Source organism: Salvia miltiorrhiza, chromosome 4 (assembly GCF_028751815.1).
Source record: "Salvia miltiorrhiza cultivar Shanhuang (shh) chromosome 4, IMPLAD_Smil_shh, whole genome shotgun sequence".
Classification (NCBI taxonomy): domain Eukaryota; kingdom Viridiplantae; phylum Streptophyta; class Magnoliopsida; order Lamiales; family Lamiaceae; genus Salvia; species Salvia miltiorrhiza.
Genome location: NC_080390.1, coordinates 48544756 through 48563151, shown reverse-complemented (window position 1 = coordinate 48563151; position 18396 = coordinate 48544756). Strand labels below are relative to the sequence as shown.

The 18396-nt window shown below is 33.8% G+C and overlaps 1 protein-coding gene and 2 long non-coding RNA genes across 5 annotated transcripts; all 3 read left to right on the top strand.

Annotated features, from left to right (window-relative positions):
• Positions 1-5404: 5404 nt before the first annotated feature.
• LOC131022795 (uncharacterized) lies at positions 5405-6304 on the top strand. The gene is made up of 2 exons (XR_009101421.1): positions 5405-5712; positions 6064-6304. It is a non-coding gene; the product is annotated as an uncharacterized LOC131022795 (long non-coding RNA).
• Positions 6305-8170: 1866 nt separating this feature from the next.
• LOC131022805 (uncharacterized) lies at positions 8171-11679 on the top strand. 3 transcript variants are annotated; one of them, XR_009101432.1, is made up of 7 exons: positions 8171-8831; positions 9994-10034; positions 10155-10348; positions 10427-10515; positions 10703-10768; positions 11055-11248; positions 11449-11679. It is a non-coding gene; the product is annotated as an uncharacterized LOC131022805 (long non-coding RNA). The 3 variants fall into 3 exon arrangements; XR_009101430.1 differs by having other exon boundaries at positions 9994-10348; XR_009101431.1 differs by lacking the exons at positions 11055-11248; positions 11449-11679 and adding an exon at positions 10897-11040 and having other exon boundaries at positions 9994-10348.
• Positions 11680-14494: 2815 nt separating this feature from the next.
• On the top strand, positions 14495-14887 carry LOC131023542 (uncharacterized). Its single transcript, XM_057953087.1, has one exon. It carries the CDS (start codon positions 14495-14497, stop codon positions 14885-14887), a length of 393 nt encoding a protein of 130 aa, XP_057809070.1.
• Positions 14888-18396: the final 3509 nt, after the last annotated feature.

Here is an 18396-nt window from a genome sequence, read left to right as displayed (position 1 = left end):
GATACAGAAGATAAGATGATCGCTAGGTTCAGAAAAGGGTTAAGAATTGACATCAAAGGAATTATGGCTGCACATGTGATTGACGATTTCAGCGACCTGGTTAAGCGAGCGGAAGAAGTGGGCACGGCTCTTGGAACAAACCATCCTACATCAAAATCGACAAATCAACCAATGAAGAGGAAATGGGAAAATCCTAACCAAAGTGGAGGAAACTTCCAAGATAAGAGGTCGAAATTTGGCAGTAACACCAGTACAAACACACAAGTAACCAAACCACAATGTCAGAAGTGTGGAAAGTTCCACAATGGAGAGTGTCTGTGGGGAAAAGGAGTTTGCTTCTTTTGCCATGAACCGGGACATACAGTGAGTACTTGTCCTAAGAACAAGCGGAATGTGCCAGAAGGGAGAATGAACGTTGGGCTAAACAAAGGAAGTGGCAAAGAGCCAGAAAGAAAAGGAAATGCTCGTTTCTTTTCCTTAACACAACAAGAAGAAGTTGAGGATGACAACACAATGACGGGTACGTTAATTATATCAGGAACACCTGCTGTTGTTCTATTTGATTCTGGAGCTTCACACTCATTTATTTCCCCTAAGTTTTGTCAAAAGAATAAGATCATTTGGGAGGTAGAGAACTTAGACTTGAACATAAGTATCCCCTCTGGAGAATCCATTAAGACTAATAGGATTGCTAGAAAAATTTCCTTGAATTTTAGGAATAGAAAGCTTGAAGCTGACTTGTACCTTATCGAAATGCACGATTTCGATGTGATTCTGGGGATGGATTGGTTAAGTCGAAACCATGCAACAATTAAGTGCCGCGAAAGAGAAGTCGTGTTCAAAATACCAGGGGAGAAAGAAGTTGCTATTCAAGGATCAAAGTTAAGGAAAATGCCCATGGTGATATCTGCTATGAAGGCGATGAAGATATTGAATAAAGGAGGCTGCAACGCTTATTTGGTGAGCATAGTAGGCAAAGAAAATGATGAACTCACCCTTGAAAATGTTCCAGTAGTATGCGAATTCCCCGATGTTTTCCCCGAAAATCTACCTGGAATACCACCTGATAGGCAAGTAGAGTTTACGATCGATTTGTTACCTGGAGTAGCACCTGTTTCGAAAGCACCGTATAGAATGGCACCAAAGGAATTGGAGGAATTGAAGACACAATTGCAAGAACTTTTGGACCTAGGGTTTATTCGACCAAGTGTATCACCCTGGGGAGCGCCAGTCTTGTTTGTCAAGAAGAAAGACGGAACAATGCGGATGTGTATCGACTATCGAGAACTCAATCAACTCACCATCAAGAACAAGTATCCTCTGCCAAGGATAGAGGATTTATTCGATCAGTTGAAAGGAGCAGGAGTGTTTTCAAAAATCGATTTGAGGTCGGGTTATCACCAACTCAAAATAAAGGAAGGTGATATACCAAAGACGGCTTTTCGAACGAGATATGGCCATTACGAATTCGTAGTCATGCCTTTTGGCTTAACAAACGCCCCTGCGGTATTTATGGATTTGATGAACCGCGTTTTCCATCCTTATTTGGATAAGTTTGTCGTAGTGTTCATTGATGACATTCTGATATATTCTAAGGACAAAGCGCAACACGAAGAACATCTCAGAATCACTTTGGAAACCTTACGAAATGAGAAACTCTACGCCAAATTTAAGAAGTGTGAATTTTGGCTAGATCAAGTTGTTTTTCTCGGTCATGTGGTGAGTGCTAATGGAATTAAGGTGGACCCAGCGAAGGTGGAAGCTGTAAATAACTGGAAGGCACCTACCAACGCCAGTGAAGTGAGAAGTTTCTTAGGGCTCGCTGGTTATTATAGAAGATTCATCGAGGGATTTTCAAAGATAGCAGGCTCAATGACACAATTAACCAGAAAAGGAGTTGTGTTCAAGTGGACTGATCAATGCGAGCAGAGTTTTCAGGAATTGAAAAGAAGGTTAACAACAGCACCAGTGTTGACCATACCCGATGAATCAGGAAATTTCGTTATCTATACCGACGCCTCGAAGCAAGGTCTGGGATGTGTTTTAATGCAGAAAGGAAAGGTTATCGCTTACGCGTCAAGGCAGTTGAAGACGCACGAACATAACTACCCTACGCATGATTTGGAGCTAGCAGCCGTAGTGCACGCGCTAAAGATTTGGAGACATTACTTGTATGGGGGAAAATGTGAGATCTTCACAGATCATAAGAGTTTGAAATATTTCTTCACGCAAAAGGAGTTGAATATGAGGCAAAGAAGGTGGCTAGAACTCGTGAAGGATTATGATTGTACCATACAGTATCACCCTGGAAAGGCTAATGTGGTGGCCGATGCACTTAGCAGAAAAGGAGAAGGACAACTAGCCTCAATGATAACTCAACAAGAAACCTTGATAAAAGAATTTGAAAGGATGAATCTCGAGGTGGTTAGTCCAAATACCCCAGAGGCTACGCTTGCAGCACTAGTTGTTAAACCTACATTGCATGATCGTATTAGAAAAGCGCAGGAGACCAACAGCTTCCTCCAGAAAATGAAAAGTAAGGGGTTAAAAGACAATAATACAAGTTTCTCATTGGCAAGTGATGGAACACTTACATATGCAGGGAGAATTTGCGTCCCTAAGGATAAAGAATTGATAAGAGAAATTTTGGATGAGGCACACTGCACGACTTACACAGCACATCCAGGAAGCACCAAGATGTACAAAGATCTTCGAAATATATTTTGGTGGAGAGGAATGAAGAGGTCAATAGCTGAGTATGTTGGAAGATGTATGACATGTCAACGAGTGAAAGCTGAACATCAACGACCGTCGGGATTGCTAAATCCATTGGAGATACCCGAATGGAAATGGGAACACATTACGATGGACTTCGTGGTGAGACTTCCAAGAACAATACGTGGACACGATGCAGTTTGGGTAGTTGTAGATCGACTCACTAAGTCCGCACACTTCATTCCAGTAAAAATGACATACTCAATGGACCAATTGGCGAGACTGTATGTTCAAGAGGTGGTTAGACTACATGGAGTGCCAGTATCTATTGTCTCTGATCGAGATCCAAGATTTACATCCAGATTCTGGAAAAGCTTACACGCAGCTATGGGAACTAAACTTAACTTTTCAACAGCATATCATCCTCAAACAGACGGACAATCCGAAAGGACTATACAAATTTTGGAAGATATGTTGCGGACTAGTATCATGGATATTGGAGGCACTTGGGAAACTCATCTACCATTAATCGAGTTTGCATACAACAACAGTTTTCAAACAACTCTTAGAATGGCTCCGTATGAGGCATTATATGGGAGAAAGTGTAGATCGCCATTATATTGGGACGAAGTTGGTGAACGAAAAGTGTTAGGTCCGGAAATCATTGAGAAGACGGTTGAGGTCATTGAGAAGATAAAGGAGATGATTAAAATGGCGCAGGATCGACAGAAATCTTATGCAGATCGCAGAAGAAAGGAGTTATATTTCGAGGTTGGTGAAAAAGTATTTATCAAAGTAGCACCAATGAAAGGAGTTCTACGATTCGGAAAGAAAGGAAAATTGAGACCTCGATTTATTGGACCGTTTGAAATCCTAGAACGCATAGGTGATGTTGCCTATCGTCTAGCTTTAACACCAGAATTGTCAGCAGTGCACAATGTGTTTCACGTCTCCATGTTGCGAAAGTATCTGCACGATCCTAGTCACATCATCCATTATGAAAATCTCCAAATCAACAAGGATCTTACATACGAAGAAAAGCCAAGTGTTATATTAGATCGAAAAGTAAAGGTCTTGCGAGGTAAAGAAATACCCTTAGTCAAAATTCAATGGACTAGGCACGGATCTGATGAAGCTACTTGGGAACGTGAAGAAGAAATTCTAGCTCGATATCCCCAGTTAGAACCAAGTAAGTTAAATTTCGAGGACGAAATTTTATTTAAGTGTGTAGGGTTGTGACAGCCCGAAACCAAATAATTCATTTAAATTTTTGTTTTAAATTATTTCATATTTAAATTATTTTGAAGCATTTTATAATTAAATTGTGAGGTTATTTAAAATTTTAGTCTATGTCATGAATTATCTAATCGCGCTCCTAGTTAGATGTATGGTTTTAAATTATAAATCTTCTAAAAATGTATACTATATAGATTTATGTTTTAAGTATTTCTAGTTAATTTGAGCCATAGACAAATATTTACATAAAATTATTAAATTGTTGGGCCTTATATTTAAAAGTATTTATATAATTCTTATTTAATACTAGGCCTTTTATTATTGTCCAAATTTTATGATGCACCTAAAATAGTTATTAAGTTAAAATATTTATAACTTATCAACTAAAAGAATGAGAATTGCTTGTGCAGACTCCAATCCATATTCCATATTTTATTCGCAATTCCATTTGTATTTAAATATTCAATTCAATCTCTCCATCCTTTTTCCTCTGAAACTTATAAAACACAAAACACGATTCGATTTCCTCCTTAGCCACACATATCAGTATTCGCAGTATTTGACAAACATCACAGCATGCCAAACTTGAATTAAATTTCCTTTCCGTAAGATTTGATTTGATTTTCTTCCACAAGCAGCAAATTTTTGATTTCTTTCACATTCAAATCTTTGACGAACGAGTAATTCAATCTATTTAAACCTCATTGTATCATTCTCATTCCATCAGCTTCAAATCATAAACCATCAACAGATTTCTCCATTTGCTCTTTTCACAAAATAACTCAAATCTGCCATTTCTCACTGCACATCATCAATCGGTAATTTTAATAACTTTTGTAAAGTCATTTCATTTCAAGCATATCAATAGTTTTCTTCATTTTCGCCAAAACCAAGGCTAAACAGCAAAAACTTTGTTTTCAAAAATCCAATCATGCATACATCTATTTTTCTGTAATTTTATATATATTGCTAATTACATGAAAAAGAAAATAGAAATAGAAGAAGAAAAAGGGGAAATAGTGGGTGAGTGGCTGCTGCCGATCCGGGAAAACGAAAGGGAACCGACTGAAAAGCTGCGCCGTGCGCTGTTGCTGGCGGAGGGCGGCGACCGGCGGACGGAATCAGGGGGAGTTGGCTAGTAGGCGTCGCTGGGCGCTGCCGCGCCACGGCGGCCGGCGAAGATGGGCAGGGAGGCGGCGACGGCGGTTGGGCGGCACCAGATCTGGAAAGGGGGAAGGCGGCCTGACCGACTGTTGCTGTCGACGCGGCGGCAGGGCACCAAGAGGGAGCCGAGAAGAGGAGGAGAAGGATGGGGGGGGTGGTCGGTTGAGAGAGAGAGTGGGAGTGAGGAGGCTGCGTGAAGTGGTGTTTTGGAATTGTGGGTATGATTAAATTAGGGTGAAGGAAAATGGGCTTCGGCTTTGGGTTTTAAGTTTGATTAAATTGGTGGGCTCGATTTAATTAAGTAATTGGGCTTAATTTTAATTATTTTGAACTGCATATTTCTTTTAATTAAGTTGGACTTGTCCTTAAATTATTTTACTAATCAAAATTTTCATACGAAATTATATCTTATTATTTAAATTATTAAATCAATAATTTTAATGGTCATATATAAAATTCTTATAGTTTAAATTATTTTAAAGTTCAAACAGGCCCTTATATTTTTATATTTGAATTTATCTGACTAGGTGAGGCGCGACTAGGACATAACTGTTGATCTGAAATTATTCAAGTTATCTATCAAATCCATATTTTCAGGTGTGGGATTTATTTCAGTACATGCACGTGGTTAATATTTGTCCATTTTAATATTATGTGTTTACCGTATGTGTTGTAAAAATATTTATCGCTAGGGGCCAGCATAATTGGTCCAGGACTTCACCGTCCTTGGTATGCCACAATGCGATTTCATGTTACAGGGTTGCAACCATTATATTGTCGCCAGGGGCCCACATATAGGGTCCGGGACATTAAAGTCCTTGGAATGCCACAGTGCGTATGGAAGTTATGTTACATTATGACAATATGTGTTACCATTTTATTAACATGGACAATTATTGCATGTTCCCACACTGAGTGTACCCTGTATGCTCATCCCATATTCAACAGTTTCAGGTGATTGATATCGGAGGCGCGTGGAGAGTCGAATGGGCGCGTCGAATCTATTTAAAGATAAATGTTTCTTAAAACATATTATGTTATTTCATGTGATATCTTTTGGTTATGTAAACTCTGAAATTCTATACTATTTGAGATTTGTGTGTGATTTATTTAAATAAATGTTGTTATATTATTTTAATGTCATGACTTGTTTAATTTATATTTAAATTCATTTCAAATATTTATTTAAGAATTTATATCTTTACGAAAATATATACATGGATACATATATAATTTTTAATTATATAAAGATTTTATTTTGTTATATTTTCCGCTGCTAAAAAGATATTATTTTATATTTAGAGTTTTTCCTTAGTACAAGTTTTATTAATTAGTTAATTAATTTTCTGACATCTTCATGTCGTGCTTTGAAAATAAAGTTGTTTAAATTTATGAATTCAAAATCAAGTTTTATATTTGAATACATTATTGAAAATTTTTGATATCTTATAAATCGTTTTAAAAGTGCTTTAAAAACCAATTTTATTTAAAGGTTTATTTTTCTTAAAATTATTTTCGAAAATATTTATTTTAAAAGTGAGTTTTAAATTATTTTAAAAGACTTCCGCATTAAATATTTATTTAAATTTTATATTTAACTCCTTAATTAGATTAGGGTGTTACAATAAATCTTAAAATATTCTTAATAATTTAAAAATAAGAATAAAATAGAATATAAATTAAAAAATAATAAAAAATATTTTTTTAAAAAATAAAATAAAAATAACAAAAAAATATTAATAATATTTACTGACGGATTAATTAAAAATAAATAAATAAAATAAAATAAAAATAAAAAATAATATTTAACGACGAATTATTTTCCGTCACTAATAATTTCGTCGCTATTCGGTCGGTAAAAATTAAAAAATAATTAAAAAATAAATTAAAAATAAAAAAATACTCCCTCCGTCCCACGAATCTTGACATGTTTGGTTTCGGCACGGGAATTAAGGAATTGTAGATTAGTGTTTTAAGTGTATAGTTAATAAAGTACTAAAAGTGATAAAGTAGGAGAGAGAATGTAATAAAAGTGATAAAATAGGAGAGAGAGAAGGTAATAATTATTACCTTATTTAGAAATGTGTCAAGATTCGTGGGACAGCCCAAATAGGAAAATGTGTCAAGATTCGTGGGACGGAGGTAGTAATAGTTAACGATGGATTATTGTCTGTCGCTAATAATTCTGACGGTATTCAATCGGTAAAATTTAAAAATACTTATTAAATTTTAATAAGCGCAAAATCACCGAATTTACTGGCAGATTACCGATGGAATTATTAGCTACAAAAATAATCCGTTGATATTCCGTCGGTAAACTTTTAAAAACATATTCGTCGGAATTCCGCCGTTGTTCCGTCGATAATCACCAATGAATTATTTTTAGTTAGTGTCCGATAAATTTTTTTGTAGTGGATCCCGCCTGCGTGCAGGTTGCATAATTGATTATATTAAGATACTTCTTGTAATTTCAAAAAAAAAAAAAACATATCTGCATAACTTAATCATAGTTTAACCGACGAACTTCTCATCAATACAGTACTCGAGCTTCGATTTAATTACTACATTTACTTCATTCGATGCAACTAGTTTTCAGTATATAGAACTACAATATTCACTTAAATTATGTCTAATTTTAATCACTCTAGGACACGATGATAAATTATTAGAATAAGATAATTACCCATTTTACCATATACAAACGGGACTATCGACATTCTATAACTATATATAATAAAACCTCTTTATAAAATAATACTCAAATAAATTAATAAACTCTATAAATTAATAAATTTCTTTGGTCGAGCGACTTAAATCAGTTTAAAAAATCATCAACTGTAATAAAATAATAAAACAATAATTTTTTAGAAAATTCCTTTATATTTATTAGGTCTTGTTAATACTCTCTCCGTCCGCCAAAAGTGGACCATTTTTACTATATGGGGCGTCCGCAGAGAGTATACCACTTTTCTTTTATAGAAATGGTTCCACCATCCACTTTAATCTTTTATCCTTGCAAACACTCTTTATTTACAAAAAAAGTCACCCCCACTACAACAAAATGGGGATGTGGGGACTCTTATATTAGGACTATTTCGTGATAAGTGTCCTATTACTATTCTAATGGGACTTTCAGCCTTAAAATGTCTTCGTATGAAGCATTCCATTATAAATAACACAATCAATGACTACGACATACACAATACGTAGTCTATTTGCATATTTTTTAATTTTAAGAAAAATTAAAATAATACTTCTGTGAGAGAGTTTAAGCAAGTTTTGCATAATTTTTATTTTTATCAAAAAATTAACAGCAATTTTTATTTCTATTAATAAAAATATAAACGAATTATTTTATAAGAAATTAAAAGCAATTTTCGCATTTTTTGATAAATAAGAAAACTATACTATTTGTTTTTCCCAAAAGAACTAACAAATCAAACTCACGCAAACTTGGAACCCCAAATCAAAACCCCAAATTTGGAACCCCAAATCCAATTCGCGGCAAGGAAAATTGTATCTTCATTGGTGCCGGCGTTTCTACCGAGATCGGTGGCCGCCGACAGAAGACAGGCATCGTCATCATCCTCATCTTCACCATCTTCTTCTCCCAAAGCCAATAAGAAAGTCACGGACAATCGTCTCACTTCCGTGATTGATGCCGTCAATGACCGCAAACTGCCGCCGGAGCTCCGCGGACAGCGCAACAACGTCAGGTGAACATTACTTTCAAATAATTCCGATTTCTCGGAAAATATTCGTTAGATTGCATGAATTCCATATTTTTATTTCCTTTGATTTTCTGAGCTCACTTAATTTCTAGAGATTTACCTGTTGGATAATTTGGATCTGTTTCATTTGATTTATTTGTATGTATGTGTGCTTGGCCGCTATAGAATTTCTCCATACTTGTAGGAATCTGTCTTCCTTTGTAGAAATTGTTTGCTAATAGTTGGAAATTGCAGCTGGTTAGCATATTAGTTCAATTAATCTGTGACTGAAAATTCTAGCAATTTGAGTGACTGAGTACTCTAATGGAGAATTATGTTCACCTTGAATATGTAGTATATTACCACATCTATATTCGTCAATGTTACAATGACAGCATAACGCAAAGCCAAATAATAAGGAAATAGAACATGAGATGAAATACTATTTTGCACACAAAGTTCTGTCTTGATATATATGCTCCATGCTTAGGTCCATTGTTTGGTTATTGTAAATTGTAATAACCTTATTCTGGTTACGATTCTACACATATTTTAGATGCCTATTTTTATCTTAGGAGTTGCTAAACATTTTCAATTCGTCAATCTCTTCTAAATTTTAGATTATAGCTGCTAAATGATTTTATTGTTGAGAGAATGTCAATTCTTCAACATCAAAATGTTCATGGCTGATATAGCTCTTCCTTTGTAAATATTTAGTCATAACCCGGCTCATATTAACTAGTTTTCTGTCTTGGTGGTAATAATGTTAGGAGCTCTTAAATCTAAAGATTTTATAGTTATGTTACTCTGCTCTTTATTGACTTAATACATTTTTTAGGCTTTGGATTGGCTTGTCATCTAGGTGTTTTAATAATCTCATACTTGCATTTCTTTGTGTGGTGGCTCTGGTTTTCTTTTTCTGTCAACTATCAGAGTTGAGGGGTATTTCTGAAATTTTCTAGAATGTAGTCATATCTTGTTTGTGTAGGACTTCTGTTCTAGAAAAAAATTAGTGCCACTGTCACTCATTTGATACGTTGAATGTTTACAAGCTAATATGATAATAATTGTCAGTTACACCATTACGTATCTCAGGGAAGTCCTGTTTTCTATAGCAGTAGCCATTTTGGGACTCCTCTTATTTGCTCTGCTCATTGGTAATATGCAGGTATATATCTAAGCTCCATTCCTCAAGTGACTTGCCACAAGGTGAAAAGATTGCTCTTTCAAATTTGTTACTCGAATGCAAACTCAAATTTAGTTATATCAGAGAGATTCTAGTTACTCGGGGCTGGAAAGTCCATCGCTGAAATAAAGAAAACCTTCAAGGTGCGGTTTGCAGGGTCAAGTATTCCCCCCCCCAAGAAGATGCCGTCTGTGGACGCGCCCTCCTCCAGAGACGTCTCTGTGAGCAATGCCAGTGACATTGAATCGAAATGGATAGAGGTGGATGAGCCTGGTGTATACATCACCATCAAATAGCTTCTTGATGGCACTAGAGAGCTTCGCCATGTCAGATTCAGGTCTCCATTTCTCATACAAAGCTCACCATCGATAGATAGCCTTTTCACTCGGTTAATAGCTATGTTGATGTGTTTCAGCCGTGAAAAATTTGGAGAGGTGCATGCCAGGCATTGGTGGGAAACTAACAGGGACAGGATACAAACTCAGTATCTTTGCTAGAACCAAGGTAAGGTGCATCAAACTGATATTATCATATTGCGTTGGTAGCTATTTTAGCTTGGTCTGATACGTTGTTTTTTGAGAAGTGTATTAAGGCCATTATCCCTCTCCTCCTCTTCTCCATTTATTATTCATAACTATAGCTTGAGAACAAACGAACCTGCTGATAATCTCCATATATTTATACTTTCCAGATATAGAACGTGGATCCTTGGTCATGCATGCTATTGTTGCTGCCATTACACTTTCAGATCTTCAAGGTAAATTTGATTTTTCCATTGATAAAATATGTGATGATTTGTATACGTCTCAGAATAGTATTTTTAATGTGTCTTAAATCAAATAATAGCATTTTAAGAATATAATGATAATGTGAGTTACTCTTCAGAATCCTACATTTGTTGAATGTAATTTTGCTGCTGATTTCTATGCGACTTCAGAGAATAAAGGTTGTATATTGCCAATTATTCTCCTAGATGTTGATCATATTTTTGTAGAGTTTGTAAAACTAGATCATATTCAAACTAGTTCTTCTTTTGTTTTCAGGTGATCAACGATGATGATGATGATGATGATGATGTTTGAAGAAGATTGATATGGTCTAGGATTTGGTGATATACAACAATGCATTGCTTGGCCGTATTCCAATAGAATGGGATGAAGAACTAATTAGGTCGTATTCGAATTTGTCTACAATTGGAGACTCAATCGGAACATGCATTGCTTGGCCTCGCCACTTGGTAATCATCTTTATTTATCTATGTTGTTGATTATGTTGGTATGCTTGTTCTATTTTAAAATATTGATAGCATTTATTCTTTCTTTGTTTTCCCTAGAAACACATGCTTGCTAAGTTCTACTTTCAGTCTTATTCAATTATCTAGTATCCTGTTGTTGGAATAACCACAATTCTAATGGGTTTTTCTCTTGCAAATTTTAGGTGAAAGCTAATGACGATTTGGATTGATGAGAAGTTGAATAGCTTTAAAAGTGGAGCCTAGAGGTCCATTCTAAAACAGTTGGTACCAAAGAGAACCTATTCCAAAACAGTTGATGTAATATTCACTATGTAATAAGCTTCTTTACTCATGATTGAGTTCCTTACCAGAATATTCCTTGGTGATGTTTGAAATTTCAAATTTGAAATAAAGCATTGTTATATTGGGATTAATCTCATATTTGTTGGATTATTGTTACGTAGAATATCGCGGATATTAGGAAATAATAGTTAATTTAGTCATAACATTATTTTCATATTATAATTGTATTTTAAAAGCCTCCTAGCATCTTAAAATAAGAAACTCCAATCATCCCCAAATAGGATGGCAAAAAATGTCCTTTTATGCATTTTTTGGCAAACTTTTAATAGGACACTCCTGAGCATCCTAAAATGAAGCGTCCCAGAATAGGACATGCGCATGCGTCCTATTACACATATTGTGACTAGCACAAATAGGACTCATTTTGGGAAAGTCCCATACAAGGGAAAGTCCTATTATATTGCATAATAGGACACTTATGAGAGTCCTAATAAGGGATTTTTGTTGTAGTGGGCCCAAATTCAATCTCAACCACACATCTCATAAAGTGGTGGGACCATTTGACCACTACATCAAAATTATCACCAATTTTATTAAATCATGTGCCCAGCCAAAGTGGTCCACTTTTGACGGACGGATGGAGTATTAATTAATGATTAAGATATAGAAGTAACAACTATTAATATTATGGTAACTTATTAAAATATGAACCTATTGTTGAATCATCTTCAACTTGATCATCATATAATCTCCATTAATATCAGCAACAATGAATTGACATATATATGTATTTATTTAATTTAAATATTATCTCTCATTTGTTGAACATCATAACTTCATTTAAAATTACAATCTCTGAAACTAAAAAAACATTCTATAAATTAAAATATTATTAATTTATCGATATATCAATATCTCTAAATCACTAAAATCCTTAGGTCCAAAAGTTTTTCATTTATCTAGTTAATTAGTTAGATTTATAGGATATTTATCTGTTTCAGGATTTTAACAAGAGTTCCACATATATATCAAATAGATTAGACAAAGTTATGTAATTAATTAATATATTTTCATAGTAATTTAATATTTAATAAATTAATATATTCTTCTAAATATATACTCTCTCCGTCCCACTTTAATAGGCTCACTTCTTTTGGGCACGGAGATTAAGAAGCTTGATTTTTTGGAGGAAAGTGGTGTAGTCCACGCCAATTAAGTACATTTTTTTTACTTAAAATGGAAAACGGGCCTATTCTAGTGGGACGTCTCAAAAAGGAAAACGAGCCTATTGGAGTGGGACATTGTATAATTTACACAATTACTCTTAAAACAAAATATGTAATATATAGAGATATAGTACACAGGCAATTATATTAATTTATGCTCGATCAATACACTTTTTATATCAGTGTAGATTCAAACTCAGGAGTTCTTAATATGAGATGGACAATCCATCAACTGCGACATCTAAATAACATTCACCCTAATTAATTAAATTTAAATCCATGTATGCCCCTCATCTACAGCTATTTCTTGAGTGACTTCGCTAACTATGAAATCGGCTAGTATGAAATTATTGGAAACTTATCTAGTCTTCTCCAAATTAAATTATTCAATTCAAATACAGCAGCGTGATTAATTCAAAAATTGATCACTGATGGTAGTTGCGCTACTCTAAAATAATTTTGGTAAGGTAGCTGGTTACTTTCAGTTACATTCGCCAAACTTTTTTAATTACTGTTTAATATGAGTCATGTACACAAAAAATGTACTTTATTCAAGACTCCCTTAATATCTTAATTTACTACCTTTTCCTTCACGTCATGGGTGACGACATAACAAAAACGAATGTAAACGAATAAGTCTTGCTATGACCATTGACCAGCGTAACTTGACTTGCGTTTGCTGATCGTGACCCATTTCAAGAAAATCCTCGCCCTTCTTAATATGTTTCTTTGTTTTAATTTTTTGGGATTCGTTCTATACGTTTGAATTGGGCTGAGCATCAACTCTTCAACCACGATACTTATTATCATTTGGCTTTTATAATGTTGTTATTTGTCCAATTTTTTTTTTTTTTTTTGGTCGATAAAATAGAATTTATTAAAAGAAATGAAAGCAGGTACCAGAGGTACCAAATTACAAAGAGTCCAGAACAAGCCCATTCGAGCACCACAACGAGAAAGGAAAGTTAATGTCCACAATGTGAAAAATAGAGTTCCAACTCCACATCTTGCCAATAATCTCCTGTGTTACTTTTTGAACATCCCACACCTTTCCTTGGAACCTGCTCTCATTCCGACATCTCCACAAAATCCAAACCGTACCAATCCACAATCCTTTCAAGAATTTCCGCCATCTCTTATCTTTGTCCAATTTATTTCATTTATGCGTATTTTAGTTGACTATTATGAATAGTAATTTATATTGTTGACTTGACATCACTCAATTGAAAATTAATTGGATATAATTACTTGAGAGTTTCTTCATCATATATATTCTGCTTCCACCGTTCCACGTACCCTCCAACTTTTCCATTCAACCAAAATTCATCATTTCATATATGTTTGTGTTTATTGACTATAGAGATGAAAAGTATGAAGGATTTAGGATATGTGAACAGACGAAGAAAAGTTCGGTGGAAATTCCATTTCTTCTAGAATAAATTTATAAATTCATCATAAGATATATATAACATATCATTCCTCATCAAACTTATCCCTTTAATTTGGCAGAAAATGTATTTAACGATGTAGCATCAAGTGATATACATAAACTATATTAAACAAAATAATTCAGCCATAAATTATACCGGCTTTATTTGACTTCTAACCTTAGGCCCCCCTCTACAACAATTTCCATTCTCATTCTCATATAAATAATCTTGGAAAAGCTCTCCTCAAATAGTAAATACCATCTTCTCTCTCTCTCTCTCTGAACAGTGCAATGGAAATAACACCGTTGAATGGAAGCGTGGTGAGCAGGAGGTGGAGGAAGAGAGGGTACAGCAGACTGTCGCCGACAAACCGGAGAAGCCTGAAAGTGGTGAGGCTGAACAGCTCGAAGCGTTCATGGAGGCTGCGGCTGGCGCCGAAGCTGCGGCTGATGAGGCTGGCTTCGCCGCTAAAACTGTGGTACAAATTCAAGAACGCCTACATGAGTATGATGCTCAAGTTCGCCCACACCACGGGCACCTCCGACGCCGCCCTCGGCGCCAAGAGAATCCCCAAAGCTCGGCAACCTGCCATGGCCTATTCCAGAACCGAGTTCGAGAACCGCCTCGTTCTCGAGATTTATAAATCCATGGTCGCTTCTCTTGAACTCGGCTACCACAAGTAGTCACACGCTTTATTTTTTCACCTTTCATTTTTAAATATTTTCTGATGTTTTGTCGGAGATATTGACATTAAGTGTTTAAATCATGTTTCTTTTATCATCGAACTTCAAGTTAATTATGAGCAAATGAATTGGAAGTTGAAGAATGTAGGCTTACTGTGTTGTTAGTTGTTCAATGTCTGAATTGATTGGTCTATTTCTCTGATTTCTCACAAGAGATTTTTATCTGTTCTTTTTAGTTGGGATTGATGCGAGTAATTAATAATTTGTTTCTGATTGTTGGATCGACTTAATTATAGTAGCTACTAATATTAGTGAAGTTGTCATTTAAAAATGATTCTGGATAATTTAATTAGATGTTTTACAAAGGATAATGATTCATTTCTTTTTGTGGTAATTTGAACATTCAATTTCAACCTAATGATTTGATAATTTTGAAGTTGAGGAGTCTTGTTATTTTTCAATTTTTGAAGCTGACGATTAATGGCAATCAGTCTTCTGATGAGATTTTTTTAGGGACTTCTGATGAGATTTAAAATGCTAATACTTAATTAACTTTTTGTTTATTTTTGTTCCCATCCGCAAAAGCATTGAGGTCTAAATTAATAATGTTCTAATACATGATTATGATTAATGAATTTCTTGGAATGTTGACAAGCACATACACCGCTGCAGGCATATATTTATTTACTTTGTACTTTATGTTTAATAATGTGTGAAACTTTATATTTCTGGACATGTAAATTACAATACATTAACATAGATGGGTAATAACATACATTAACTTTATATTTCTGGACATGTAAATATACATTAATTAATTTTAATTACAATACATATAGATCGTATACATCAATTTAGGCACTCAGTTTGAGACCGGTATAGATGATTAAGGCCTCTATATCTATTAATTAATCTCATTTATTGTGTTGGCACTACTCTACGTACACCTAATCACATGCGCAAGCAAAGTTGAATTAAACAAGGTGAGAATTTGTCCATGTAATTTACTTTTCAATCTTTTACTTTAGGAATCATGGACTGTGATATTATTTCAAACCGAAATGAGTGCAGTTTATGAAATTAATTTCAAATTGATTATACTTGTTGACTATTACCCACCTCATTTTGCCTCGAGCCATCTAAATAATTTAGTGTGCGAGTTGTTTCGTATTTCTTTTAATAATAAATTGTTTAAATAAAAAAAATTAACCTTACTCGGACGTAACTAGTTTGTGTGATGGCGCTAGTGTAATTAATACTCAAGGTCAGAGGCCTGGGTTCAAGTTCATCATGATTCATGACACTGTTTTTACATTTCTTCATTTACTTGTTAATTTATCAAAAAGAACAATATTACTCTAACATTGTCGTTATTGGAATTATTTTAGTTTAATTTAACAACTATATATATATGAATTAGGATTAATTATAATCGGTTAGGGTTTATGATTATTTTTATATTTTAATTTTAATGTTTTTAATTGATTATTAAAATTGATGCTTTGAAGGTATTATAGGGTATATAATTTCTTTAAGCTTCAATTTACAATATTATATCAATCAAAATTCATTTTTCAATAAATTTTATTTTAATAACGAATAATATTGAAATAGTAAATCTATACTATATTAAAAAGAGAGTTTTTAATTTCAAATTGATTTCAATGACAATTTTGAAATTATTTTTAGTATGAAGGTTAGGAATTAAATGATCCATTCACAACCCCACTATCTCTCACTCACATTCTCACATATCTAATTAAAGCATTTAAACCCACTAACTCACGAAAGGTTTATTTACAATTCTATAATCTATAAAAAAAAGGTTTATTTTCTTTTTCTTTAACTTTTTATTTCTTTGTTTTATTTTTTATAAAATTATGGAATTCGCTTAATTCTAATATATTTAATATGCATATCAATAAAAGATCCCGATAAGAGCTTTGATTTGATATATTTTATATAAATATTTTATTTGAAATATATAAAAGTTAAATTTATTCAAAGATTAAAATTTAAAAAAAAAAAAAACATCTCTCCTCTATCATCTTTTTTGAATAAATCTATTTTTTAATTATTTTTTATTTTTAACTTATTTTATTGAGTGAAAATTTTAAATGTCATATTCCTTAAGTTATATATGAAAAATGCCCTCTTTTATAAACATAAGCTTCTTATGCCTTATTCTTTAAACACCCTTGATGTTGATGAGTTTGCTTGGTTTTTTGTGAAAGTCTTACACATTGACCGATTTGGCAGCTATCAGTCAACGATTTGACAGCTATCAGTCAAGAGTACATATTGCCGATGGGCGGTCAGATCGTTTCACCGGGCGGTCACATAATTTTATTGGCTGGATCATCTGACAGGTCGATAAAACCATGTGACCGCCCGGTGAAATGATTTGACTGCCCGGGCAGTCAAATGTGTAAGACTTTCGCAAAAAATCAAGTAAACCCATCAACATGAAAGGGTAAAATAGGTTCTTCACTTAATTTGGGCATAAAATGCTTAAGTTTATAAAGTCAGGCATTTTTAACATACAACTTAAGGAATATGGCATTTTTGCCTATTAACATTTTTTTTGTCTGTACATAATATCAATTTTTATTATTGTGAATTCTTTTTTATTTTTCAATATTCAAAAATAATATATCTAATTAATCAAAGTTAATTTTTATTATATTTATAAATATAATATTGAATTTATATTAATTTTATATAAATTTTAAAATATAAAAATATTTTCCGTGCATTGCACGAGGTGCAAATGCTAGTTGAATAATAAAATTAACAAGAGTGAAACACAGAAGATTGAGGAATAAAGAATTCGAATTGCTTTGAAGCACATACTACATGTGTCATCTATTTTCTTTTTCTTTTTTGAGAAAAATACAAGTTTCATCTATTAAGGTATATATCCAGTTAAATTTTATAATTTTAAGATTTAGTATCCATAAGTGATTTGGGAGATTTTTGTAGCTGCAAATAGCTGTATGTTGTAACTTTTAGGCCCAACTCAACATAAGTCATGCATGGATTTCGTTGTGTTCGGCAAACTTAAGACGACTAATCAATTTTCCGGAAAAGAAAAAATAAAAACAGAATGTCAAGTTTTGGCATGGGGATTTTTTTTTATTATTTAAATTTGTTACAAAACAAAGAAAGGAAAAAATCCACTCACACTCTAGCTCCTAGGGTGACTCGAACCCCCGACCTATTGGTTGAGGGGAAGCGTCTTACCAACAGACTGCGCTTCATCGTCAGTTTTGGCATGGGGATTAATTTCGTAGAAATTAGAATGTCACTAAACCATGGTATTCGTATCAAATTGATTACTAAATAAACTTTAATTTATATATTTTGTAAGTATTTTAGATTTCAATTTAATTTTCATAATATTTTTATTCTACATTGTTAGTCTTATTTGGCCCAACTCCATGGAAGCCCAAACCCACACACCAAAGCCCATCCTGGCAGGCCCATATCCTAGCCTACTTAAGCCCCTT

Bases quoted from the DNA above. Each gene is read 5' to 3' on its own strand.
- LOC131023542 (XM_057953087.1), top strand. From the start codon at position 14,495: ATGGAAATAACACCGTTGAATGGAAGCGTGGTGAGCAGGAGGTGGAGG.